Genomic DNA, 17,525 nt, shown 5'->3' with positions numbered 1-17,525 from the left:
AAAGTACCAAAGAAAATAGCGACTTCAGTCAAGACTTGCCCACGCCCACTTCCTAGCTCATCTGTAAATTCAGTCCTACAGGAAACATGGGAGAGAAACAAAGGCAGACAAGAAGCCCTAATTCCTAGGGTGGGGTGGGGCGGGGCGGGGTAGGGGGAAGATAATCCCCGGAGGACCAGAGGGCACCAACAGAAACAGGGCTACAATCTCAACTTTACAAAGTGCTTTTCGGAGGGGCTGGCCCTCGCCCACATCCCCTAGACAAGGAACATGACCGGCCTTGCTGGAAGGGTCTTGGCTGCACAAGTAGCTTTGACTGTCTCAGCTATCCCTAATCTGACCGGTGGATAGATTTCTGCGGAAGGCAGTCCCCAACTGGAAGCTTTTGTTCCACTTCAGTAGCTGGGGAGGCCAGGTAGTGCTGCCTTCTCTCCGTCTTCAGCCCGGGTCACACGGGCCTTTGTTCTACCTGCACACACCGGCAGGCAGAGCCCACCCCTTTCCTGGCAGCTCCTCCCCAGACTGGCAGGCACTGGAGGGCCTGGGGATACCACAGGTGCAGAGGAAGAGGATCCTCATCTCCCTTGCTCCACTTTTAGTTCTAGACAGGTACGGGCTACAGACGCACAGAGACACACCTGTTTTTCTGCCTCTAGAGCCCAGCCTGGACCTTTAGTCCCCGAGGTTTACCTCTCAGGCTAGCCGGCAGTGCACCGCAGGTGGGGTGGACAGAGAGCGGCCGACAGTGACCCAGGAGGAAGTCTGGGCACTGCGCAGACAGGCCAGTGATGAGGAGAGGTACAGAACAGAGGGTGAAAAGAGAGATCAGAGGTCAGGAGTGGCAGCTGCAGGGACAGATGAGACGGGGATCCTGGGATCCGGCAGATCGGAAGGGGCCCCAAGAGAGCAAAGAGGGCAGATCTGGCCCGGGGTTTAGGGCACCCCCCCCCAATCACACTCGCCCGCAGCGGACACTCACCTGGGCGAACGCAGACCTGCTGGGTCGCGGCGGTCTAGCACACCGGGAACACAGTTGGTGAGTTCGGTCCAGTCAGCGTGCAGCCCGCAGCTCCAGCCGGTGGAGAAGCGAGAGAAGAGCCAGGTCTCGCGGCGATTGGGCCGATAGCAGGTGCACTTCTTCTGGCCCGGGCGACAGTCGCAGGGCACCTCGAGGCGCACGTTCTGCACTAGGTGGCGGCCGAAGGTGGTGCCGCCGGTCTTCTGGATATGCAGGAAGACTATCACGTCGTCGCCCTTCATGTCGAAGCGCAGCGAGCGCTCCAGCTCGCGCACCGGGAAGTAGTACTTTTTCTCGTAATGTGGGTCCGGCGTGGGGAAGAGATCCAGGTCGTCGGGGGGCGCGCGGCCACCGGGCGCGCCCAGACTCAGCCCCGGGCCCGCGTACTGGTAGAGGATGAGCATGAAGCACGCCGAGCCCGCCACCACCAGCACGAACTTGCTGGCGCGCTCAACCATGGTCCTGCCGCCGGCGCGCCGCCGCCGCATGTGTCACCATCGCCAGCAGCCCGGGCGCCGGGCCTGGGAGGGCAGGGGCGCAGCTGCTCCGCCACCGCCGCCGCCACCGCCGCCCGCCGCCCGGCCCGGCCCGGCCTGGCTACTCGGCGCCCAGGCTATGCGCAGCGTCCCGGCCCCAGGCCTCGGCGGCGCCGTGGCTGCTCCCCGCCCCGATCCCGGCTCGGCTGGCGTACAGCCCGGCCCCCGCCACAGCGCCCCGCAGCCGCGCGCGCCCCGCACCCGCCCGCAAAGCTCAGCGCCGAGAACGCTCTGCACCGCCCCGTGCGCCGCCGCGTCTCCGCAGTCCGTCGCGGCTCCGCCCCGCCCCGCCCCCGGCCCGCCCTCGCGGCGCCTCTTGCTGTCGCCGCCCGCTCTGATCCTCCGCTCCGCCTCTGGAGCGCCCTGGGGGAGGGGAGGGGCTGGAGGAGGCCCAGGCACAGGCCAGTGTCCAGCGCCGGGTCGCGTGTCTCTCACACTGTCAACGCGGATCGTTACGCAAAGGGCATTGGTTCCAACTCGCAGGCCTGCGGGTGGCGTCTGGGTTGTCCCGAGCCCAGGAGTGGGTGACTCTTTTGGGCATTGGTCTTGGATTTGGGAGCCCGAGTTTTTTCACCTTCTCTGTCGTGGTAGTTTGTGTCACCCGCGCTCTCTTCCACGGGAATACGGAGGCTTTGACCTTCACACTGAAGGATCCAAAGTTCCAAGTTCGAGAGCGCTGGGAGTAGGGACCACATTTTGGGGCTACGAATAAAGCGGGGGAAGGAAGAGAGACGTTGAGGGCATGGATCCAGCTCTTATGTAGATATCACCATTCCACTGGCAGCACTGGGACAATGACCCAAAGACCTCAGTGAAGATAAACCAGTATGTATGCAGAGGCCCGAGGACCAGCTTTATGTTGTCCCTTTTCCCCAGTGTGCATTGTTTTGATCCTGGTCATGCTCCAAAAAAATAGTTGAAAAAATTGAACCGACATTAGAAAAAAAATTAGAATTCCGACCTTCGTGGTTTTGTTTTGTTTTGTTTTAAGGTTGGCAGCAGGACCTGCAGCCTTGATTGGTGCTCTGCCTGCAGTGGAGTGCCTGCTGGGCCCAAGCATGCAAGTTGGAGGCTCTAGTAGGAGCTCCACGCAGCCTATGGCATCTGGACGGCCCTGTCCGTGTTGTACTGGGCCCTTAGCTATACTTAGGACACGGGAGCAACTGGAGGTGGGGAGTGAAAAGATCTGTCCAGAACTCCATACCCTAGGGCAGCTGGGAGGGGCTCGGGTGCTTGGATTCAAGCCAGAGTGGCCTCTGGGAGGCACTCCTGCTGCAAGACAAGGCTGAGGTGCCCACATCAAGTACCCGGAGCCTGTCCTGCTAAGGGGTGGGTTAAAAAGTGGAGAGAGGGGGAGGGGATAGCACTAGGGCGCCAGAGCACCCCTCCCCCATCCAAGACTTAAAAACAAGAGCAAATGAGAAAACCCTCCCAAACTGGGAGAACAGGAGAGAATTCAGACCCACTCTAAATCCACCCAGTCAGGAACAGAAGAAACTGGGCCGATAGCTCAGCTGGTAAAGTGCTTGCCATGCATGAGTAGGGACCTGGGTTCGGTACTCCCAACCCAGGTTTAAGACCCTAGACATGCTTGCATGTGTTTGAAATCCCAGGACTGGGGAGGAAGAGACAGGCAGATCTCTCCAGTGTATATGGTAGCAGGTCAGTGTAAGACACTGTCTCAAAAACTATGATCACCTCTCACAGGACAATCTCTCTCTCTCTCTCTCTCTCTCTCTCTCTCTCTCTCTCTCTCTCTCTCAACATGTTTTGCAGATAACTGAAGAAGTAGCCACTATGGTCAGATGGGCACATGGCACTAAACATGCTACATAATGTCCTAGAACCAGGGCAAAAGGTGTCCTTGGTGAGACCCAGGGCCTTTTGCCACAGCCCGGAGACACCCAAGGGCAGTCTGTTTGGTAATGGTTTATTCTGGTTAGGTATGGTGTCACAGCAGTGTGTGTGTGTGTGGGGGGGTTTGGGGGGATGGCGGGGGTGGCAGGGGCGGGGGTGTGGGGTGGGGAGCTTCCACCAGGGCAGTATTCCTGCATGGGATTTGGTTGACAGCAGTCCAGACTTTCAGGGCATTGCAGTAGGCTAACCCATCTGATGTTTTTGCTCAGAGGCTAAAGATCTACCAAGAGGCCAATCCCAAACAGAGCTGCTCCAGTACCAGGCATAGCAGATAATGTTATTTCCACTAGCAAATCTTGCAAACACAAGCTAGGATAACCATTCTATGAAAGCAAAAACTGCAGTCTAGGGGAGATCTCCAGAGCCAAACCCCCTTCTCACTCTGATTCCCTGGCTGTGTGGAGCCCCTTCCAGACCTCTGACTATGCCCAGCCTCTGCCCCAGGCCAGAGGAAAAAGCAGAGGGTCACTACAAGACCACACTATGCTCGACTGCCCCCAAAGGGAAACCAGAAGCCTGATGAGAGCAGAAGAGTTTGGTATAGGTACCCAGTGGGTGGTTGTCCCTGTGACAAACTGCAGAGGTAGCCACAGCACGCTGGGTCAGCAATCGACAGCATCTCATAAGAGAAGCTGCTTCTTCAAACTTCTTCTTGCCAGAATGGTTGAAGAGCCCCTCCCTAACCAGAAAGCCCTCTCTTTCCTAAACTCTTATACACGGAAGGTTTTATCCACTCTCCCTATTTATAATAAGCCCGGCAGGTGCAGCTTGATACTCCTGAGGCAATTGGTGAATGGGAACTACCGGAAGTCAAATTCCCCCAGTCTCAGGTCAAGGAGTGAGGCATTGCAGCCAGACTAGCCAGGCTTCACCAGGCTCTTCCTTCTGAAAAACTGGCAGAAATGTGACACCTAGGTTTTGCTGTGGATTGCCTGTGAGATCGATGAGGCCCAGCTGTCACCGGGACTCAGTGAGGGTTCTATTAGCTGTTTCTTTTCTCTCCCTGGTAGCCAAGGTTCCTTAATACCCTAGGGGTGCACACGAAAAGGAGAAACCCCTCTAAATATTTGCTGGAGGGAGTGCCCAAGCCTCGGTGTTTGCGTCCACTTTGTCCCTACCTTTGTCCTCAGACTGCATACTTCAGAGCTCTGAGCTAATACGGAGGAAAACGAAAAGGACGCGGCTAGTGGTAGGATGTGAATGAAAACGGGTTACCATACTTCTGTTGGAAAAAAGATTAAGCCAGCTAACATAATGTGTCTTTATAGTCTGAGAACCAAGAGATCAATTCCCCCCTCCTACTCCCCCCTCCTCCCTCTATCCCCGGGCGTGCAGTCCCGCAGGCCGACACGCGGGGGCACAGCCACCGACTGCTCAGTAGTTCAGCAGTTGACATTGTAAATTGGGGGATTTTCCACACTTGCTTCGCTGGTTCTCTGTCGGCTGTCTGCCCATTGTTTCTGAAGGAGTGGAGGGGGCAGTCACGTTGCCTTTAGAGCCTCCCCTGGGGCTGCAAGCAGGGAACAGAGAGAGAGGTTTTGCTTAAGGACAAACTTTTAAAGGTGACTTGGTGAAGCCATGGAATCTCAGGCTAATGGACTGAGTCCAAAGCTGCTACTGTGGGGGCCAGGGAAGCCGAGCTGGGCCACTCTCGTGGAATCTGAGCCCCCCAGTCCCGTAGACCTCATCTTCTCCTTGTACCGTCTGCTGTCACCTGGTCTGAAGGGTACTTCTTGGAGTCCCCAGCATCCTCTACCAAACAGCCGTTTCTCCTATTCCCTTCCCTCCCGTGACAGAGTTGTGCCAGGTGAACTCCCTACTCCAGAACTTTGTAGTACCCTCCTACAAAGGCCTGCCTGCTGGGACCCACGGAGAACATACAAGATCTAGTTGTCCTCTAAAAACACTCCACTACCAGTGGATGGAAGGACTCTGACCTGAAGTGGCCATCGGAGCTACTGAGACTGTCCCCCTTTTTACCAGAGAGTCTGAACAGTCTTCTGCATGCTGGAGCCACTTTGAAGAAGGCTGCCCACTCCCAAGGAATCATCTTCCCTGCCCAGAGGCTGCCTGCTGTGTATGGGGACTATGGCATCCAGCAGTGGAAACTTCATTTCAGGCCCCTCTTTCTCTTGACCTTCCCAGTGCTGAACTGTCTTCCCACAGCACATCTCTGAGACGAACTGGTGGTCTCACAGTGACAGGCTGGGCAAGGCAGATTCCTATAGTCTGATGAGACGTGGGCAGACATACTGTTACCCAAAGGGTAACGCCTGTCTCTACGTGTGTGCATTCGCTTGTATGTATGTGTGAGTGTTTGTACATGCGTGTGTATGTGTTCTTCATATGTGTGTATGTGGGCATTCATGTGTTTGTATGCAAAGGGTCAGGGGATGACAACTTGATATCTGTTTGATTTACTCAGTCATGGTCTCTTGCTGTCCCTGGAGTTTTGCTAATAATCCTTGACTCTGGGCATCTCCTTTCTCTGCCCCCTAGGACTATGATTACAGGCAGGCTACCACACCCACCTGGTTTTTATTTGGGCTCTGGGGATCCAAACTCTGGTCCTCATATTTGTACAACAGCGCTTTATCTGCTAAGCCATGGCCCTAGACCCCTGGCTGGTCCTTTCTGCTTGGAACATATGCTAGGACCTGCCCCGAGAGAGTATATGGGATGTCTTCTACCAGATTCCTGACGTGACTTTTCTGTTTTCCAGAAGGAACCCTGATCCAGCTGGGGTAGGGGGAGTTTTGGGACAGGATAGTGGGTGGTCTAGGAAAATTCGTGGGGCTATCTATGCCACTGGGGAGCATCCTGACTCTGCCAAGGGTTGACCCCTACAGGCTGAGACAAGCAGCCTACACTGAATAGGCAAAGACAGCCTCTGTCCTGGCCCTATGCTACCCAGAACCTGGTGAGAGTGGTGCATTCAGCATCTTGACCGAGTCTCCATCCACCACGTGGCTGCTAGCATCTCACCTCCTTTGTCTCCTGCATGTGACTCCTCCTTCACCTGTGACACACTGCATCTCTCCAGTGCTGGGAGCAGCAGCCCTTGCTGGAAGATAGCAGAGCCCCTCCCTTATCTGGCCAACTTCTTTTGAACTGCTCATCTTTGCTGACAGCAATGTTGCTTTCCTGATAGGCTAATGTCAGCTGGGACTGAGCTCAGTGGGAGCTGCTTTCTTAGGGCAGTACTCTGGGGTGCTTTAAGGAGAGGGCCAATGTTTCAGAGAGGGTCTTTGCCAGTAAGCTCTTGGCTGTGGAAAGGGGTGCATTTACCTTTATGTGCACTTGTGTGTGCATGCACAGGAGAGCCAGAAGTCAGGCTCCAATATTGTTCCCCTAAAGATATCCACTGTGTTTTCTTTGAGGTACCGTCTTTTACCAGGACCTGGGGCTTGCCAATGCAGTTAGGCTGGGTGACTAGAGAGGATCCACTTAGCTCCACTCTGGGGCAGAGCTTCAGGTTAAGTTAAGTGGAGCTCAGGAGCCTACAGACGCAGAGGTCTCCTGGTAGATATTTGCCCCCCATCCTCAACCCCTGCCCCAGAATAGCTTTGAGTGACTGGGGCTTTGTATATTTCTTCTACCTTCCCAGCTAGCTTAGAGGGTCCAAGGATAGTGTTGGACTCAGTGATTGTCTAGCACGTATGAACCCTGGAGCCTTACTCAGGTTCCTATTGCTGCGGTAGAACACCATATCTAAAAAGTAACCTGGAGAGGAACAGTTTTATTTTAGCTTACAGCCCACCCCTCCCCCTTATAGTCCATCACTGAGGAAAGTCCAGAAGATTATGCACATGGTCCCTTGGTTGGGAGAGGAGGGTCCCGCAGGCACTCCAGGCCATTCCTGAGTCATTGGTGCAGAGATAGGACTCAGAGGCTACAAAACCTCATTGTGCTTCAATTGGGGGCGGGGGGGGGATGCAGAATTCAGATCTAGGCTAAGACAGGATGGAAGCTAAAGGTACACGGGCCAAGTTATCCCCATGACAATCGAATCTGGGCCGACCCTGGAGTCTCAAAGCCGCTGCCTGTAACCCTCTGCTCATCTCTTGCAGACCCAGAGCCTCATTGTGCTGGGCTGTGGACACCATGTCACGCATGGTCCTGTAAGATTCCCTAAGTCTAGAAATGTCAAAGACCACAAATGCCTTCGAGCCATGCAAATAAGACACCAGACTGTCCAAAGAGGTGGGCGGTTGTCTGATGACTCTCTGAGATACATCATCGAGGGTTTGCTTTGAATCTTCCCGAGGCCTGGGGCTGTGGGAAATCTGATGGGCTTCTGGCAGGGGTGGGGGTGGGGGGACGGACTGGGAGAGAGCAAGCCTATTGTGATGCCACCTGCTCCACATCTGTGTGAGTTTAACTTTCCACACACACAAGCTAAGACACAAAAGAAAGCCTCAGCAATTACTGGATCAGATGGCTCCCCGGGCGAGCTTGAGTCAGGTTTTCTCTCCCTCAGAATGGATTGGTGCTTAGGCAGGTAGGAACAGGTTCGCACAGACAAAGCAGTGGTCTGATTCTGGTCTGGACACGGCGGTTTAGATCCTTTCATCTGCCAAGTTTTGTTTGGACCTTGGATAACGGCGTCAGAGACAGGCAAAGGTGGGTTAAGTGACTGAGCCTTCTCCATGGCATGTGCCTCCTCTCTGGGTGTGGTTCCCAGGGCACATTTCTTTTAGGCATAGCTCTCAAGGTGACCTCCACAGAGGGACTGTCAGCTGTGTCCCTGTCTTGATAGGCCAGCGATGCTGTTGGGAATTCCAGGTGAGCCTTGCATTTCCTTCCCGTAAGAGATTGGATACCAGACTGGATCGGGGAGTTTCCTTTCCCTGAGGTTCCAGCCCTGTCTCCACATGTCATCATTTGGTGACGGCAAAGTGCACCCCCACCCCATGCCTACACACACACACACACACACACAGAGTGGCCTGTACAAAAGGTAAGTCATTACGGTCCATTGTGAGCATGAAGAGTGCTTAGGGCTCATTAAAGAAACACAGATAAGCAGGAGGCTCTTTCCCCTTAGGCTTCCTTCACAAGTGCCTGGAAGCTGATTGTCCCAGAACTCTGAGAGGTGGAAAATTGCAGGCAGTCTGTTACGTGACAGAGCCTACTCTCTTTAAAGGGGGGCAGTCTCAAGCCTCAGGACATTCATTAGATAAAGCTTTGCATCCTTAACCAATAGAATGAGGACTTGGGGAAGGGTTGGGCATGCTAAAAGAGCTCAGATTGTTAACTCTGTGGAAAGCCAGACTATGGGGAAAGGGGACAGGGGTTTCTCAATCAGGGGCTTTCAAAGCGATTTTTTTTTTTTTTGTCTTTTCTCTAGGTGTCCTTTTTTCCAGAGTTGAATGAACTGTTTCCTTTTCGCTAGCCTCTTGAGCTCATGGTTGGAGAGTGTGTGTGGGGGGCTTGTTTCTTACACTCGAAGCCCCTTGAGCTCAACTGACTGGAATATTCCTCCACCTCCTGGAGAACTGGCTGATTCACTTGGCCCTCAGTCCCCAGCAGTAATACTAGAAGAACCAGATAAACCACACAGACAAAAGCAGTGCAGGAAAAGGCTTCAGAAATGAGATTCTTACAGAGCCACAGCCCACCATACAGGCTGGGACCTGCCTGTTCCACCTCACAGGGGCTGGCTGCTGAAATAAAAACACTTACCAGCACTCCCCTGTATCTTAATGTAATAGAAAACATGTCTGGGGCATAACAACAACAACAAGCACTCATCAGTTCCCAAACCAGGAAAATTGCAGCTTGAACATGAAAAGAAACTCAGCTGATGCTAACACACAGTTAAGTCAGGTGTTAGAATTATCTGGAAGGAATTTTCAAGTAGCCATCCTGAAAAAAAAAATGTTTCAATAAGCAATTAGACATTCTCTTGAAACTGCATTATAAAAATAGAAAAAGTTGTAGGCAAGAAATAGACGCTACCAGGCCTGGGGATATTACTGAGTGGCTAAGGTTCTCGCTCTGCAAGCAGGAGGGCTGGAAGGCCCCCTCCAGGATGTGTGTGATGCCCAGCATGCCTACAGGGAGATGTGGGGGTGGAGATGGAAATCTCTGGAAGCTTGTGGGCCACCTAGCTTAGTAGCTGCATGCAGTGATGAAGAACTAGAAACTCTGTCTCTAACAAGCAAACATCGACACCTCAGGTGCTCCTCTGGTCTCCTCCATACATGCTTCTGTATTCACACACATGCTCGTGGGTGCACATGTGCATGCACACCCTTATGCAAACACTCAGGCACACACAATACACACGCACGTGCACACGCAGAACAACACACACACACACACACACACACACACACACACTAGTAATAAATTAAAGAAGTAGAAGTTATACAAACTGCACCTGGACCCAGCTTAGGTCTTCTCTGCAGACATCCTCTTAGTCTCCATTTCTAGCTAGTGATCACTGTTCCCTTATGTCAGTTGACAATCCTCAGAAACACTTTCTGCTGGGACCCCAGGGACCACACTAGGCTGGGACTCACTTAGCCATCCTCACAGAGGCTCCTTTCAGTAGATGAATATTCATAGCTGAACAATGTGTGGAGAGTGAGAGACTTTGGACTACTCAGCCCTGAAGGGGCTGACTTCATCAAACCCTTTCCTCAGGGCTGAGGAGCGAAGCAGAAGAGGGCCTGAGGGGATGACTGACTCTAAGGAAATGGTGTCCTTCAGACACAACAGGGCTGATGCACATATGGACTCACAAAGACTGAGGCTGCATGCACATGGCCTGCACAGGTTCAAGCTAGATGGAATCCCAGCACTGAGAGAGGAAGATGGACATGGGCTCCCACCTCTAACTCAGAAGCTAGTTGATACCTGCTGACATAGGAACTGTTCTTCTCCAATGGAGTCTCCCGGGGTATACTAACCACATAAGAGATGGTCCCATGCCCAGCAGGAGACGGCCAACGCAAACCGAACTCAGTGGCATGTTTGTAGACTTTCTGTCTCATTTTGCTTTGTTTGGGCTTTTTTTTTTTTTTTTTTTTTTTTTTTTTTTTCTTCTGCTTGTATATTTCGGTTTCCATTTTTATGTTGTGAGTTTTTTGTTTTTGTTTGTGGGGACAGTTTCTTTTCTTTTCTTTTTCTTTCTTTCTTTCTTTCTTTTTTTTAGAGAAAGGGTATAGAGGTGGATAGGTGGGGATGCAGGCAGGATCTGAGAAAAGTTGGGAGAGGGGAACCCTGATTAGGATATATTGCATTGATTTTTTTTTTTAATTAACAAAATAAAACAATACCTGAAAAAAGGAATGAAAGAAGGTGGGATCTATGAAATGACAGAATCCTTAGTCTGAATAACAGGAAGTAGACTTAAAAAAAAACAAAAAAAAACCTACCACAGCAGCAGAGATCAGGAGACAATAAGGAGACCCAATATCTGTATGACTGAAGTCCAGCTAGAGATCAAGAGTGAGACTGAAGGAGTATTTAGAGGAATGATGGATGGGAGCATCTCATTCTCTAACAAATGAATGGTTAAAATAACTGTGGTATGTCCATACACTGGGATACTACACACAGCTGAAAAGGAGCAACATACTGATACTGGCCAAAGGTAGGGTTGCTGGTGGCAGTGGTGGTGGCACATACCTTTAATGTGGTGGCACTCAAGAGGCAGAGGCAAGGGTGTCTCTGAGTTCAAGACCAGCTTGGTCTACAGAGGGAGTTCCAGGATAGCCAGAGCTACATAGAAAAACTCTGTTTCTAACAAAAACAAATAAACAAACAAACCCCGCAAGTAACAACTTGGAACCATTTTAATGGCATTAAGCAGAGTGAAAGGCGCCATTAAAAATGTTACACACAGGATGATTCCATTTATATCACATTGTTTACATTTTTATTGACTTATTATATATATATATATATGTGTGTTTTGTGCTCACATGTATTTGCACACCATGTGTGTGCCTGGTGCCTGCATAGGCCTAAAGAGATGTTGGAGCCCTTGGAACTAGAGTTACGGATGAGCGTGAGCCACTAGGTAGGTACTGGGAATCAGACACCAGTCTTCTGAGAGAGCAGCCAGTGCTCCTAACTGCTGAGCCATCTCTAACCTCGATAACTTTATTTTATTTTATTTATTTTTAATGGCAGTACTAGGGATTGAATCTAAGCTCTTATACCTGTGAGGCAGGCAAGCACTACATCACTGAGTTATGGCTCTAACCCTTGCTCATGTGTGTGTGTCTTTTGCATGTATGTGTACTTGTATAAGGGAGTACATGAGTGTGTGTATGTGTTGAAGCCAGAGTTCAATCTTGGGTGTCATTTGTAGAGATCTGACCTCTTTAAAAATATTTTATTGTATGTGTGCATGTGTCTGTGTATGTACAAGAATAAGATATCAGGTCTCTTAGAGTTGAAGTTACTGGCCTTTGTGGACCCCCCCAACATGGCTGCTGGGATTGAACATTGGACCTCATGATTGAACAAGTGCTCTTTACCACTGAGCTATTTCTCCCCTTATTTTTTGAGACTAGAATCTCACTTTCACTTGGAACTCACCAATTTGGCTAGGATGGCCAGCCTGTGAGGCCTAGCTACCTATCCCTGCCTTACCATCTCTGGGATATAAGTGTGTACCACTGTGCTGAGTTGGGGGGTCAAACTCGGGTCTCCATGTTTGCACACACAGCACTTTACTGGCTGATCTGTCTCTGTCCCAGGGCAATTTATATTCTAAACCCTTTAAGAACAGAGAGCAGGTCAATAGTTACTAAGGATTAAGATTTGTATCCTGGTAGTGGTTGTGGAGGCTCAAACCTACATATTATAGGATCATATGGAACAGAAAAGACACAAAGTAACAGGTACGGGATTGCGTGAAACCAAAAAGATACAAAGTAACTAGTATGAGATTGTGTGGAACCAAAAGACACAAAGTAACAAATACAGAATTATATGGAACTGAAAGGACACAAAGTAACTAGTGCTGAAGCTAGGACTGGTCTGCACTAGGTTCTGTGTTGATAACACTGTGCCAATTTTCTGCAAGTCCTTCCTACTGCTTGCCTGCCCATGATTAGCTTAGAACAAAGGGAATTAATTAAGCCTTAAAACAAACAAACAAATAAACAAACAAAAAAGCAAGCAGGGCTGGGAGGTTGCTGCACAAGCATGAGGCTTGAGGTCCGGTTCCCCAGAACCCAGGTTAAAAGCCAGGTGTGGGGCCCGCGGTGTTGACACAGCTGTTGAAGCGCTTGCTGCATGATACTGAGTATTTGACTTTGATCCCTAGAACCCACTTGAAGGGGAAAGGAGAGACCTGACTCCACAAAGTTCTCTGACCTCCACACCTGTGCCATGGCATGTGCCCCTGGTTAGATATATACACACATACAACAACAACAATAGTAATAAGAATAGTGCCAACGGAATGACTCAGTGTGTACAGGCACTTGTCACCATGTTTGATGACCTGATTTCCATCCCTGGGACTCACACTGAAGAATAGAAATGCACACACACATGCACACATGCATGCACGTCCATGTGGGGTGCATATTGATACCCTGGACCTGTGAGCCTCTTCCATGTTCTCGGCTTTGCTGTGCCAAGCCCTGCTGCTTACCCTCTGTATAACCAGCACACACTGACAGGGGCTTCCAGGGAAGTTGTGAGCCGGTGGCTTGCTCTTTTACTTGCCTTGAACTCTCTGTGACTATAGCACAGGCCAGCCAATGTCTAGGCTTTACCTTGGAAGACCAACATGGCCCCACCTCCCCTGTGATGACCAAGAGCTGGGCTATCACACTGTGAGGCTGAGACAAGGAGCCTTAACAGAGACACAGGATCTTTCATCTTGAGGGTCCTGGGGTTTGGGTTCAGGTTGTCAAGCTTGGCAGCAGAACCCCTATCTGCTTGACATCTTGAGAGCCCTAGCTTCTTTTTAAAGTAAGGGCTTCTCACCGTCCCAGAACTCAGCTCTGCTGGCTGGCCAGTGAGCCCCAGGGATCCCTACTGTCTCTGCCTCTCCTCTTCAGTATTGAGATTACAGGCACGTAGGACCATATGCAGCTTAACTGTGGGTTCTGGGCATTAAACTCTGGTCCTATATTAACCAACTGTCTCCCCAGTAGACGTTAAATGTTTTCTCAAAGAATTAAAGAATCAAATTGCTATGGTTTCTACCGTGGAAGCTTCCTAGTGTGGCAGTGTTGGGAGGTGAGATCTAGGAGAGATGGTAAGAGTGTCAGATCAGAGCCCCCAGGAAGAGACTGTGGTCTGAAGGGAGTTCCTTCTTTCTGTGTATGGCTTGCCCCCTTTCATTCTCAAGCCATGGTGGAAGCCAAGGTCCCTCTGCAAATGTAGTTCCATGTGTGTAAGCTTCTAGCCTTCAAGATCATGAGTTCATAAACTCCCTTCCTTAACAAACCACCTAGGGATAGGGATGTAGCTCAGTTGGTAAATTGCTTGACTATCATGGGCAAAGACCAGGCTCTCGTCTCTAGTACCTTATAACCTGGACATGGTGGCACTTTCCTTAAATCAAAGCCCTGGGGAGGTGGAGGCAGGAGGATCAGAATCCAAACTCATCCTCAGCTACACATGAGCCATGAGTATCATTGGCTATAGAAGACACTGTCTCAACAAACAAACAAACAAACACAAAAATAAGCAAGAACCACTCAATCTAGTGTTGTATTATAGTAGAAGAAAATACTGACAAGAAATTATTCTGTCAAATCTGGAATGAAATTTAAATACAGAAAAGTAGGAAACTTTTATAAATAAAGAGACATTTCCTTGTAATTCCATTATCTAGAACTGACTGTAGTGAGTTTTTATTTCTTTCTGATATTTTTTGTTTGCACATAGTAAGTCAGAGGTTAAAAGCATGCTGTTCGTGTGATGTGGAACTATGAAGATTTCACTTAATGCTTTATCTCAGGAAATTTTGCAGATTATCCAGGAATGCTTAAAAGTGTGTTCGCCTCTTTAGTAATTGGAGATGCCATGATTTGCTTCATGGTTTTCTTATGGTTGGACTTTTGGGTTTTTAAAATTGAAAAAAATTTAAATTACATTGTAGTGTGTGTGCGCGCATGCGTGTGAGCATGCCTGGGCACGTGTGCGTGTGAACGTGCACATGTCATAATGTGTACATGTGGAGGTCAGAGGACAAACTCGAATGCTTGTCTTTGCCTTGTTCACTTCTGCCACACACCAGGCTCTTTGGCCTAGAAGTATCTTACTCCACAGCCTGGCTACAGGAGTGCTGTGTTACAGACCCATGCTACCACATCCGGCTTTGCACAAGCTCTGGGCATTCAAATGCTGGTCCTCACATTTGCACAGCAAGCATTTTCCCCAGGAACCATACCGTAGTGTTCAGGCACAAACCATAGCATTCAGAAACCCATCGGGTAGCTGGGGTTATAAGAAACGTGGGACACTGAACTTTCGAAAGTGGGTGAAAGTTGGGATAGCTTTCATCTTGGAAGGCCAGTAAGGGAGGAAGTGCTTGCTGCAGGGAAGGAGGAGGCAGCCCACACTCTTGTGTTGAGACAGGGTCTCACTGTGTAGCCCTGGCTGGTCTGGAACCCCAGGCTGACCTAGAACCCACAGAGAACATTCTCCACTGCCTCCTAAGCCTTGGGGCTAAACGTATGCAGCACCCACAGTTGACAGTGAACATCCTAATGCACTGTTTAGCCCTGTGTGGCTAGATAGTACTCTGAGCAGACACCACAAGGTGAAGCCATGTGATCTGCTAACTTTAAATGACTAAAACCAAGTGTGGTTTATCTCTGCAGGGCAGTGGCTACACTGAAAAAAAGGACATGTCACTAGAAGTGTATGTCATTAACTTCAGTCTTAACTATTATTTTACAGACAGAATCTGGTATACACAACCAGTGGTGAGACCCCAAGAAATAATAGACAATACAATGACTACACCCAATAGGGGAAGAAACCACAGAAACAGAGGCAGGCCCAGATGTTGGGATTGTCAGACAGGTTTGGATACAATCAGAAAACACACATTAAAGGGTTCAACAGCAAAGAGACAACTCACACGGATACGGTTCAGGTATTTTAACAGAGATACAGAAAGTGTGGAGAACTGGAGCTATGGTTTCCTCAGAACTGTGGTCAGGAAATTTGGAATCAGGGTGCTTTGAACCAAAATAAAGGGGTTCCAGGGCATGAAGTAATAAAGTCTCTTGTCTCGCTGTGGCATCTTCTTCCTTTTTCAAATTTCCTTCTTTTACAAACTTCTCATTCATTTCCTTGGTTATCTGTCTAACAGCATCGATGACTGGATTTATAATAGCCTTAACACATTAATGGTATGAATGGAAGTGGTGGTACATACTTGGAGACAGAGGCAGGAGGATTGAGAGTTTCCAGTTAACTGGATCCATGGCCTCTGCTCTGGTTCCTGCCTTGAGTGCCTGTGCTGACCCCTCCTCCATAATGGGTTGTCAGGGTGAAAGAAACCCTTTCCTCCCCAACTTGCTTTTGGTCATGGTGCTTCATCACACCAAAGGGAGTAAACCAAGACAGTGGGTCAATCTGTGTGGCTACCAAGAGGAGAGGAGCGTATGGAAACTTTTTGGGGGTTGTGTAGGAATATTATAGATCTTGACTTGCTTGTTCTCATGTCAAATTGTATTGAATGAAATAAAAATGGCCCAAGTTCGCCCCGCTTTTATACTGCTTGGCCCCTCTATGGCTGGCACTCCTTTTCGGCCAACTGTCTTGGTGTCAGGAGCTGTGGTCACAGAGACTCTAGTTGCTACTGTGGTTTTGATCTCTCTCTTTTTTTTTAATGGTGTGGACATGTGTGTATTTATCTATGTGTATGTGTATCATGTGTGTACGTTCATTCTTTTGTTCGTGTGTAAGTGTGCATGTGTACATGTGTGGAGGTCAGGGGACAGACTTGGATGTCGGCCCTCACCTTGTACCATGTATAAGGCAGGATTTCTTGTTCCTGTATGTCAGGCTGGCTGGCTTGGAAGCTTCTAGGACAGTGTTGCCCCCCTTCCCAACACTGTGATCCTTTTCTACAGTTCCCCATGTTGTGGTGGCCTACGACCATAAAGTTATTTTCCTTGCTACTTCATAACTATAATTTTGATGCTGTTATGATTGTAATATAAATATCTGCTATGCAGGATATGTACTATGCAAACCTTGTGGGGAAGCAGCCCACACACAGGTTGAGAATGGCTATTCTGGGTTTTTTCTGCCTCCATTTCCTGTCTTGCCCTACATGTTCAATGGTTACAGATGCTTGTGGTCTTTATTATATTCATCTTTAAGTGATGATGTCATAGATCTGGGGTTCTGACGTCATGCTCTGATGCTTGCCTGGAAGCACTTTACCTGCTGAACAACTAGTTTCCCTGGCCCTGTGCTTTAGATGTTAACTTCCCACCCTCAAATCTACATGTCAAAGGCCTTGTCACAGGCCTGTGACCCTGATGGGAGCTGGTGAAACCTTCAAGAGGCAGAGTCTTCTGGGGAGAAGTTAGGCCATTGGGAAAGCTCCTTTGGAAGGGACATGCAGGCACATACCCTACCTGTCTTTGTTTCCTGGCTGCAATGAGGTAAATGAACCTTTTCCAGTCACCCCCACCCTTGCTATAGCATGTTGCTTTGCTAAAGTCCAAAGCCAAACACCCAGCAACTATAGCATCCAAAGGCTGGGATCCAGCCTTTCCTGGTTGTGTGTGCCACTGTATGTACACCAATGCATGATAAGGTAGAGACCTTAACTTTTTGAGACAGGATCTCTTGTTGAACCCAGAGCTCATCAATTTGACTAGCCCGGCTGACAAAGGGTCCCGGAATCCTTCCACCTCTCCCTCCCAGTGTAGGGGGTCACAGGTGTGCAGTGTTGTACTAAAATTGCTTGCCTGAGTGCTGGGAACCCAAACTCAAGTCTTCACGCTTGCATAGCAAATACTCTACCAACATAGCCACCTCCTGACCGCACCTTTACCGTTTTTTGTTTTTTTGTTTTTTTTAAGTGGATTTAATGCACAGTGACA

General features: G+C 49.6%; 1 protein-coding gene across 1 annotated transcript in view; it reads right to left on the bottom strand.

The window, feature by feature from the left end:
• Positions 1–1,771, bottom strand: part of Hs6st1 (heparan sulfate 6-O-sulfotransferase 1) — a 38,937-nt gene extending 37,166 nt beyond the window's left edge. Inside the window, exon 1 of the mRNA XM_032900914.1 lies at positions 980–1,771. Within this exon, the coding sequence (XP_032756805.1) occupies positions 980–1,506 (527 nt within the window). The 5' untranslated portion in view covers positions 1,507–1,771. The remainder of the gene's footprint in view (positions 1–979) is intronic.
• Between the last annotated feature and the right edge of the window lie 15,754 nt (positions 1,772–17,525).

The sequence above is a fragment of the Rattus rattus genome, chromosome 4 (genome assembly GCF_011064425.1).
Source record: "Rattus rattus isolate New Zealand chromosome 4, Rrattus_CSIRO_v1, whole genome shotgun sequence".
NCBI lineage: Eukaryota > Metazoa > Chordata > Mammalia > Rodentia > Muridae > Rattus > Rattus rattus.
Note: the sequence above shows the minus strand (reverse complement) of the source record. Positions and strands in the feature narration are given on the sequence as shown.